We start from the raw sequence: 10,914 nt of genomic DNA on the forward strand, positions 1-10,914 counted from the left end.
AGATATCCGCGGTGAATGCCAACAATGAGCGATATGTCAAATAAGAAGAATGCGTGATGTACCATCTCGATAAGACAATCGACTGCATTCCTGTGTCGACAATTGCGCTGCGGACATTTGGGTGTGACGTCATCACATGACGTCATATGATTCTTTACCCCGCCGCTTAATTTTGGTCAATACCACAAGCAGGTCTGGTGCATGGCAACGAAGTCCGGCCAGGATAAAACGGAACGGTGTAATCCACATAAGATCTGCCAATAAATGGATCCAGAACCGGATATTATCCAGGTTAGTACAATTGCATTGTTTATGTCTACATAGACACAAATTAATAACAAAGACGCTAAATATTAAAGCAGTCTGCATTTCCAATTAGATACAACTTGCCGGAATCACCCATTGTTGTTATGCACCAATTCTGTATTAAATGTTCTAATAGAAAGGCTTGTTAAAAAAAAGGCTGTAGCTAGAATCTACTTGTTTGCCTGTCAGTCCGTCTGAAATGACTCGACGGATTTTCACGAGACTTGGTATTTGAAATCTACAATGAATTCGCCTGGTAATTATAAATTTTGTCCCCTTCTTCATGTAGCTCCACACTTGCATATCTCTAATTGCCAATTACTGCATTTCTCGCCCCCTCCACGCCTTTCCACGTCTTAACTTGGCCTTCCCAAGTTGAATTTTTTATAAAATATCTGAACGTTAAAATCTCACCCCAAAACCCAATTCACCCTTCGGATTCGTCATACTAGCAAGGTGAAGACTGTCTTCTGGGATGATACGCCATGTAATCTGGTAGATATTGACCGACGTTTCAGAGGTTATTAGTGCCTCCATTTATCAGGCTCCGGCTACATCATCTCCTTTGCTCTAGTTGGCTAAAAGACGAGAAAAAGGTGTCTGGAATCAAACCCCGGTCGTCCAGCCATTGAACCCATCGCTGTGCTGCTATCCGCATTCGTTGCTACGCAACCAAACGAACTCGCAAAGGACCCTGGCTGAACTGAAATTAACGCCAGCTTCCAACTTGCCTGCACTCAGTTCGTCCAAGTGTGTAATTATGCATTTCAGCACATTTAATGTTTGTTTCTGTTGGATACAGGGGTCGACAACCTGCGACCCGTCACATGATTTGGGTATGCGAGAAGGACAAACAATTTCCACTTCTGAGGAACGCCGGCATAAATATACCTAAACGAAATAGCGAAACAATAACAAAACAAAATTAATCAAACAAACAAGAATCTTTTGGATTTAGATCTGTAAAGTTAGAGTCGCGTTGCTTCGCATAATTACATTGTTGCGATGTTCAAACCATATGAAAATCAACAATACAATTGAAAATACTGTTGTAAGATGTATCAAATTTTCATAAAATTAATCGTAAATGCATTATTAATTATTTTGTGCTGTCCGTTGTAATAAAAAATGCTATCAAATAAGATATCATTCGTTGTTAGAAAGTGGAATATCTTATGCAGCTAGACTTCCATTAGATTTTGTTTTATTATATTTGTCTTTCTTTTTTGACGTAAATACGTCTAAACGGGTCATTCGGCAAAAAGCGTAATGAAGATGTGTAAGATCAATATCAACAATGTGTGAATATGGACCGACAACAATGGTCAGCTTTTATATGAACTCCTGCGTGAATTGTTATGTTACCTAAGAAACGTCATCTGTTTACTCGGCACTGTTGTATTAAATTACTGCCGTCAACAATCCGCTTTCGTTATTGCGGAAAGAGCTCAGCTGTGAATCGCTTGTAGAAGAAGTGCGTCGTAGAGTAGATAATTTTTGTACTGGTAAAAACGTTTTAGAATATCACAGGTACTTATCTTATATAAGAATTATTACATTACATTACAGAGACGTATTTACGTCCGATTCTCCGGAACCGTGGTTCCACTGTCAATTTTTATTAATTCATTTTTTGCTGCTCCGTTCCCCCCTCTCAATTTTGCCTCATTAGGCTGGCGCCTAGTTTGCGAATCACATGTAATTAATAGAATAATTAAGCTTGTATTTTCTGTTCACCGTATTCAAAAGAGCCCGCCAATGGTCCCTCTCCCATGGTGGAGATAAGTAAGATGTAGGCATATGATCGTAGACGACTAACAACCCGAGCATGACGTCATCTCACTTGATAAAATTAAAATTAAAACTGTGGTGAATGTCTGTAAAAGTTAGATAAAATGTATTTGTGCAACTCATTCTTCATGTTTATTCAAGTTGGTATATAACTTCTTAATTTTGTTCCCTTTAAATAAATTACTCATTGATCAGTTATCGATGTTTAGTGTCATAGGTGAGCTGACAAACTTCACAGTCACGACATTATAACATTTTATTCTTTCTTTTTATAATGTGTTTTTCTTCCAATTTACAAACTCAATTTCTCAACAAGAACGACACCACAAATTTTAACATTCAGAAATTGTTCTTATGTATACTTAATAGTGTCTACAATATCTTTATCTATGAGCATGGTGTATTAGAGTATGAAGTTGATCCATGGTATCATGGAATCTCAACTAACCTTTTGATAGAACTGGCCGCATGAGTTTCCAACCATGGTGAGAAGACAAAGAACTAATTACTACGTGAAACAATGCGCGTGTACTTTCATGTGGTATACCTTGTTGAAGCTGTATGTGTATTTAAAAAATCGTTTACATTTTATGTTTATTTTAAATTCATATATTATTATATTTGTTATAATGGTTGCATGAAAATTATTTGAGAGCTTGTGCAATCTTAATGAAGTATTATCCGCCCTTCTACTTCAGTTTGTAATATCAGTAAACGCCAACTGTTTTACATTAAATAATCATATCACATTGCGATATGAAAATCAAAATATGCATTGTTCTTTTGTTTGGTTACGCCTTTGAAAGTACATGATGAATTCAATCAAGTTTACTCCCACTTCTTGCCTAAACAGTTGTCGTCGCTCTATGACGTCACCCGGAACTTTATCGGTCAGCCGTAATTCATGAACGTCCGAAGGGAACACGAATAGACAGTATTATTGTATAAGGTCGGAGAGCATCATAGGTCACAGAAAATAGATCAGTTGTGTAAATAAGGGTGTGGCAGTGTATTTCAAGTGCAGCTGTAAAATTTATAGTTGAACCAATCAAAAAGTTTTCGCTCTGAAAGGTAAGTTTCACACCCTTTTGATCTTTCTCCCTTGTGCCTGACAAACGTCACCCACAAATATTGCAGACGTATTTATAATATCATACCTCGGTAATTAGATTCTAACAATAACCGTTCTGTCTGAATTTTTGTTGTACAATTACAGGATCGTAAATAATTAAAACGTTGGTTCACTATCTGCTTTTGTACGATGAGCTTATCAGTTTTGGTCATTGACAAGATGTAGTCATCTTCATGAAGATTGTCTAGTCAATTTAGTTAAGAAATATGCTCTTTGCGAAAAAATGTCATTGAGTGCAATTTATTAATGGTGTAGCATTTGGGTTTTTCAGTTGTGTCAGAGTATATTTCTGTGGACAAGGCCCAATTTTTTTTCACAGGTTCACCAGAATGGACAGCGCAGGAAGATACTCAGGGAATGGGGATGATGGGGTGGCCGGTGCTCAGAGCAATCCACAAAACCATGCTGCCCAGAAACGCCTTCAGCAGACACAGGCAAAAGTTGAAGAGGTACATTTGAAACCATGAATTTGGATCTAAATTTTAGTGGTTTACAAGCTTGCAGTAGTTTGATGTATGGTTTCTGCTAAGTGTCCTGGAGAAAACTGTCAGCATTTCAAACATTACACTTTAGTGTCCAAAAGCCATACACAGCTTATCTATATTTTGTAAGTTTGATATTTGGTCTGACTCAGAACATAATATTGTAATATAATGAGCTACATGTAGGCCTATTGTGATGCATAGCACTATGAGGAAGTCTTCTGCCTTCTGTTAGGTTAATTATGAAGTGTGGCTAAGAAAATATTTGATCATAGACTTGAACATATTATATTCTGTTAGTGGCTGAGGTTGGTATGTGATTTTGATTGATGAATTGCATTAGCAGGAAACTCTAATGCTTCCTTGTAGTGCATCACTGTGTTGTTGTCCTGTAAGTGCAGCCTTTGTGTTGTGTAACATTATCATGCAGATTCAGTCATCTTCCATGTGTGTCATTGCTTGAAGAAGTTATCAGTGGACATCCAGATGTAACTACAATACACTCTTTCATTTGTGGCCTTCTGGGTCAAACACTGTGTGATCTTGTAGGTCAATACCAACATTCCATTGGAATGTACTGCCTCCATCTTTAGCTGTGGTGCCTACCTACAAATCAAAATGGTGTTATAACTAAGAGACCAACATCAATATTTTCTGTGCCTTTGAAACCTCAAATCACATGCAGTACAGTTTCTTTCATTCACTTGTAAGTGGTAATTCTGGGTGTGTCTCTGTCTGCAAAGACTTATCTTGAGTTTTGTCTAATTGCTGTGGCAAACGCTTAGGTAGGGATTCCATAATACTTTTGCTAGGTAGAAGCGTACTTCAATTGTAAGGCTGGCTGCATGTAAAGTGGTGTAAATGGAGGTCAGACTCAAGACTCACAGAAATGTTACAGGAAGATTGACATGAGGGAGTATGGCGACGTGCACAGAGAACACTTACTTTGTTGGTTAACTTGTTTACAGCACATTACTTCAGTCTCTTCCTGTAGCTTGAGCAGAGGCCTGGTGATGGAAGGACTAAAATGAACTAATGCACTTGTGTTGTCTGCTCATGTGTACCATTCCATAGGATTGTAATGGTTGTCTGATTGCAGATTTGATATCTCACTTTACAGGAAGTCATATAGATCTCTATTCTAAAACAAGCCAGTTAGTCACAACATTATTTTGACTTTGTGTTTTGGCAACAGTGACAGACGTGTATATCCCAAGATCAGCATTTATCTTAGGAAAACTTTAGTAAACATCTTGAGCCTGAGATAATCATTATCTGTGATCCAACAATCGAGATCAGCCCCTTCTAATGGGGCCAGCTGTATAGGTTTGCTTGAGAGTGGGGGAGGAGCCATCTCCCAAAACTTAGTGGTTTTTTAGGATGCATAATGGAAATTGGTAATTCAGAACCTTTGTTAATAACATTTAGAGATAAATTACTGAGTATTTTGTTGTGAATGTGGACATAAAATACAAAACATGAAGTTCCAGGGTGCTGTTTACAGCACTGCATATAAACAGTTGTAGCAAGCACTAAATCTTCCATTGAAATGTTGGATGTGTTACATCTTTCACTGTAAAAGAATATAATATAATAGATATCCTCATTATAAAACTAGTGTGTATGAAAAGTATTATACAGAGTTGTCATTTTCTTAATATGGAATGGTTCACTTCACTATGTTTTCATGTGGCATGTGTTTGATGTTTATTTGTTTTCGCCCTCATTCAGGTAGTGGGCATCATGCGCGTCAATGTCGAGAAAGTACTCGAACGTGATCAAAAGTTATCAGAATTAGATAACCGTGCAGGTGAGCCAACCTGATAATGTTAGCTGTATTGCATGGCGAGTTGGCTACTGTGTGCTGCAGTCTGTGGACTTACAATGGCATCAGCTTCCCTGCGTTTCACGTTTGTTACTGATTCCTATGTCAACAGCAGTTTGTTGAAACTGCTATTGGAGTTGGCATCAGTTGTTTCTGTGCATGTCAGAAAATACTTAAACTGCTAGTTGCTCAGACCATGGATAATCAGTATTTGTATGGGCTTTGTGCCTCATACCAGAACATGTTAATGTTTTGCGTGTAGAACTCCTTGAAACCCATGAACAAAATGTAGATTGAGATGTGCTGGTTTCTTTGGAATGATGAAAATAGAACACACTTGAGCCCCTGCTAACTGCATTGTAAGTCTACATGCGCTGCCAATGTTCTTGTTGAGACTGGCAGGCATGTTGTAGTTTCTGACACACAACTGACAAACTGAGCTTTTATATTAAAATTAGGTGAGCTGAAGATTTAAGTGCCAGAGTGAATTACTTCAACACAGAGTAGTAATTTTTTAGGGCTGTTGTCCCGAGTACTCAAGTGGGGAGTGCCTGCCAGTCTGAACACAGTGGTATGTAGGTTAAGACACTAATCTGGAGTTGTTATTATTTTTATGTACATGGTCAACATCTTGAACAACGATCAGGTTGTGGAAATAATGCAAATAAATGTAAGATCCCTGATGGAACGGGAACAGAATTTGGCAGATCTGGATAACCGATCAGGTAACACAACAGCGGTTTGTTGACACTTGTTCCCGCTGGTACGCCAAATGTGTCTGGTTCTCTGTCCGTCTGTCTGCCCCTGTTTAAAATTCAGATATCAATATCATAGGAACTAGCTGCTCTTTTTTTTTTTAACTGTATATGAACTCCATGTCATTGCTTCTTTTTTTAATGTCTGCAATAACAGCATGGCTGCCTTGCAGACTTCCGAGTTTGGAACAACACTGGCACCATTCAGGGTTGGATCTTGTCACGAGTTGAGTGGCTTTTGATGTATCAGGGATTAATCCATTGTTGTGTTGAGACAGTGAACAAATGAATATGTACCTGTAAGTGGACATAATTCTTAATATTTCACTGATGATTTCATAGCATAATACATTGTTTGATACATATTCCATATTGTAATTTACATAATGGAAAAGGTATGGTCCCAGCATTGTAAACTTACAAACATTACTTTCCTTGCCTTCCTATCTCATTAAGTGCAAAGTGACTCCATGGGCAGAGGCCTTCTCAAGAAGCCTGCAGTCTCGCAGCCAGTCAGTAAATTCCCACATTTTACAGAAACTAATGTTCATTACTATGTTAACAAAAGCCTTCCCCTGGGTCCTATCCTGAACCACATGAATCCAGTCTATACCTTGTGTTCTTAAGACTTATTTAATATTATCCTCCTATTTATTATGATAAAGTAATCACTTAATAAAATAAGGACATGACAGCAGAGGATACATCTTTTAAAGGCAGGCAGCCTCAAGGAGTAATGCATCTGGAAGGTACTGGTAAGGATGCCAGTTGTCCTGGCTCAGGTTTTGCAATTGCCCTTAAGAGGCAGTTCTGTGAAACAGACTACTCAGTCTTTCAGGATCACACAAAGTACTCTGTCATTTGGTCTGATTCTCACCCAGAGCTTTTGTGTTTTTCAAGACTTCAACCTTTCCTCATGACATGTTTCAGTCTAGTCAGCAGGAAGTGAGAGTATGAACTGAACTGAGCACCACTCCTTCATATTTGGGAGGTCCCAATTCCAAGCCTCAGCCTGGAGGTTCATTATCTTGACCATGGCTTTTCAGAGTTTTCTTCAGTCCCTGCAGGCTAATGCAGGAATGTGTACTAAAATGGCACATTGAATCTGAATCCTTTTCAGTCATTTCACGCTATGCTGTTGCAAGCCAAACACTCGACTGTCTGCCCTTTATGCAGGTGTAGCAGTCATAGCAGCTTGAAGCTGAGTATTACTGAGTGAATGTGAGCAGCACAAAGTATCTGACTTTCATTTTAAGTTTGTTTTTAATGGTTAGTCACAACATGTATGAGTGGACAGATAGATCTGCTGAAGGTAGAGGGATCTGCATTGAAATCTTTGCAGTCTGTTGCAACATCCAGTTGTTCAGTTATCTGATGCCATATACAGCATACCTGATAAATCTACAAGATAACGGGAGTCTTATCAGCTTCAGGCCATGTGTCATGTCCCACTGTATGAGTGCTGTTGAAGATTTTATCATTCTACCTATCACACAGATGCTACCCGAGCTAAATGGATTCCATGTCACAGTGGGTCAACTGTTGGGTTGAAAATCAGGAAAAAATTATTTTTCTGCTTCTTCTTTGTCCTTCACCTCTCATTTATCTGTATGCCTTCTTCATTTAAGTACTTCACCTTCCTTTTCTCTTCCTCATACTTCTGCTCCACCTTTATTCTGTTCTTCCCCTTCCTCCCGTTGTTCCGCTGAAACAGGCAAGCCTGCAAAATCTTTGAATATTCCAGTCCATGTACCATCTGATTCTAGGAATATTTATTCAGTATTCATTTAAAAATATGTGGAGCCTGACTTTTGCAAGGGCAGAGTTTATTCTGTTAATAACATTATAATGTTAGAGTGCGACAGTTTCAGAAGGCACCTAACACGAGCGCTGCGTGTTTCAGATGCACTGCAGCAGGGAGCATCACAGTTTGAGCAGCAGGCTGGCAAACTGAAGAGAAAATACTGGTGGAAGAACCTCAAGGTGTGTAACTTGTACCTCAGTAGGAGGACTGAGGTTTACTACACCGCTTGCTTCATTCTCGATTCAAAAGTAATAGTTTGTCGGCACAGCTTGAACATGCTTTGAATTATTATTGACTATTGATTATTTGTTAATCTGTATGCAACAGGCTGCAGTGCTGAAAATTGTTCTTCGCATTTGCCATGTTAGAAATTAGTGGTATAATCAATGTATTGAAGAAGGGACATGATTTATAAGATTATATGCACATCAGCAACAATATCTTGAGTGCGATGACAATGTACTGGACACGACCATTGACATTAGTAACGTATATATTTTAGGGTTTGCATTGTGTGTTATGCCACCTGAGATGTTCCCGTTTATTTCTTGCAGATGATGATCATCATGGGGGTAATTGCGCTGTTGTTAATTACAGTCTTAATTGGTAAGTAATGTTTCTGATGGTCACTGCATCCACATCTTCCCATTATGCATTAATTTTATGCTGTGATGAGTATTTGGGCTCCCTGAAGTGATTGTTTTCATGCAAGTTCTTGACAACGAAATGACCAACATTTTTTCCATTAAGGGTACTGTTGAACAGACAGACAGCACTGCCCCTCAAGGAGAAACCTGTGTATGTGCACCATAAGAAGCATTAATATGTCATATCTTATCCCATTCTGTTCCCAACTTTTACACATGGTGGGAGGATAACATTAAAATGCCTGTGAAAGAAGTGCCATGAAGTGTGTATGCAGTACCGTTAATAGGATCACAAATGGCTATTCTGAAGAAGCACAGGACCACAAGTCATACAGTCTTCAGTCTGATCAAACCGTGTACTGTGTGTTTCAGTGTGGGCAACATCAGGTTCATCCAGTGATGAGCCTGCTGCACCACCAGTGACACCAGCTACTGTAACACCATCAGGCCACAAGTAGCCTACAAGAAACACACATATATCACAGCAGCCTTAATTTACAATCTAGACGAAGATGTGAATAATATTTTTTGAGACCATGTACATCAGCTAGGAACATTGTGAAGATTTGGCACAGTTCCCCCTCCCCCCCGGAGGGGGGGTTGGGTTGAAAATAATCCTTTAGCATAAAGGAAAGACATGATTCTGTTTATTAATTTGCTTATTGGTTCCTGGAAAACGAATGTGCCACCACACTTTGTAGGCTTGCATAATATATAAATATATTTGTATAATTTAATGACGTTACTGCTAAGAAGATTGTTTATGTTGTTAATGCGACAGTATGCCTTACTCACTCAAGATTAAATTAGTCCTTTGAAAGTTTAAAGCGCCAGGAATGAAATTGCATAAGAGTAAACTTGCATATGCCGATTCATCGGTCTCATTGGAGCAAATTCGCGTTAATGAAACACATAATTGCAGAGATGACTGTATTTATAATTTTTATTAAAAATCAGCGATGTAAGAATTACGATTTAGTATGAGAAACGTAAAATGTTATAATAGTAAAAAAAAAAAATTCACTTTTTGACTTGCTGGTTTCAAAAGCGGCGCAAATCAAGGGTTACCTGTACACAGAAAATAACAAGAAAAGAAAATGTTGATGGTGAAGCACCCAACATTTATGAAAGTTCCTCCCTATTATTGATGCACAAAAAGAGAATCTTGCTAATGAAATTTGTGCTTAGTCTCCCCCTTGTTGGGTAGACGAAGCTCTTGATTGCTTATATTAAGGACAATTACAGAGATGTAGCCAAAGTACCAATGAACTGTCAGGACCTCTATCACTTTATATCAAAGATAAAATTCAGTTGGTATTCCTACTGTAGAAACAATGTTGAGATTATTTTTATGTCTTATGGTTATAAACTGCCCAGGAGAAAGAGTTTTTGTGTTTAAAACATATAATGAACAGTGGACAACCATGTTGCAAGAAAAAGCTCTGCTCTTAAGTACCACGTGCACTGAAAGTGACAGATGTCCCAGCTTATCTTTTGAACGTAACAATAACTTTCCTAACCAAATATCATTAAGAAATAACACTTTCAGGTGTCTTAATGATCATCCACTTGGTAAGAATAACCTTTTTTGAATTTTAGGGGCCTCATAAACTTGACATAACTTAGGGCCTTGGATGGTCAAAGTCTGGCCCTGGATGCAGCAATATAATGCATGAAGATAGCCTACTTGCCGAGATCCTGAGTTTTGTCCGGCACTAGCTAAATGTATTTTCAGAGTCTTTTATATTCAAGTCTCCAATATCTGTAATGTACAAATAATTAAAGTAAATCTTGATATATTACTTTGCTTCTTTTAATATTAATCACACATGACAACAGAACTTACCCAAAATACATGTTTATGATACTGATGCTATAACAATTTTCTTTCAAGGTGTGAACTTCAATAGCAAGAAGGGCTGAACAGACTGACTTGTTTATCCCTAAAAGCTATAAGATTATTTCTTGTGACTTACATTGTATTATCTGCAATACACACTATAAACAATCACATTTAATCCTCTCATTGTTAGCTTTCTAACTAAACAGTTCACCCCCTTGTCAGGTTTTTGCAGCAAACTGAAACAAGATCAGTTATAGTTCATATTTCCATGTTCACGTAACCGTCTGCAAATTTCCATGTTCACAAGACATCCACAATTACACTACTCT

At 38.1% G+C, this 10,914-nt stretch overlaps 1 protein-coding gene across 4 annotated transcripts; it reads left to right on the plus strand.

Annotated features, from left to right (window-relative positions):
- The first annotated feature begins 121 nt into the window (after positions 1-121).
- On the plus strand, positions 122-10,544 carry LOC110832139 (vesicle-associated membrane protein 3). Of its 4 annotated transcripts, none has more exons than XM_087356694.1 (6): positions 122-291; positions 3,549-3,678; positions 6,183-6,261; positions 8,195-8,274; positions 8,650-8,701; positions 9,115-10,544. In XM_087356694.1, exons 1-6 carry the CDS (start codon positions 137-139, stop codon positions 9,198-9,200), a joined length of 582 nt encoding a protein of 193 aa, XP_087212820.1. In that variant the 5' UTR covers positions 122-136; the 3' UTR covers positions 9,201-10,544. The 4 variants fall into 4 exon arrangements, with proteins under 4 accessions (XP_087212820.1, XP_021924560.2, XP_087212821.1 ...); XM_022068868.2 differs by lacking the exon at positions 6,183-6,261 and adding an exon at positions 5,443-5,521 and having other exon boundaries at positions 156-291; XM_087356695.1 differs by lacking the exons at positions 122-291; positions 6,183-6,261 and adding exons at positions 1,726-1,836; positions 5,443-5,521.
- Positions 10,545-10,914: the final 370 nt, after the last annotated feature.

Source organism: Zootermopsis nevadensis, unplaced genomic scaffold (assembly GCF_977971745.1).
Source record: "Zootermopsis nevadensis isolate Lab colony 2312 unplaced genomic scaffold, Znev_1.0 Znev_ptg000027l, whole genome shotgun sequence".
NCBI classification, from domain to species: Eukaryota; Metazoa; Arthropoda; class Insecta; order Blattodea; family Termopsidae; genus Zootermopsis; species Zootermopsis nevadensis.

What these genes read in the sequence shown, in the direction of transcription:
- LOC110832139 (XM_087356694.1), top strand. Translation starts at nt 137, where the DNA reads ATGACGTCATATGATTCTTTACCCCGCCGCTTAATTTTGGTCAATACC. An exon ending in CACAGGCAAAAGTTGAAGAG is followed by an intron (nt 3,679 to 6,182) that starts GTACATTTGAAA and finishes AACAACGATCAG; the next exon opens with GTTGTGGAAATAATGCAAAT. An exon ending in GTTAATTACAGTCTTAATTG is followed by an intron (nt 8,702 to 9,114) that starts GTAAGTAATGTT and finishes TGTGTGTTTCAG; the next exon opens with TGTGGGCAACATCAGGTTCA.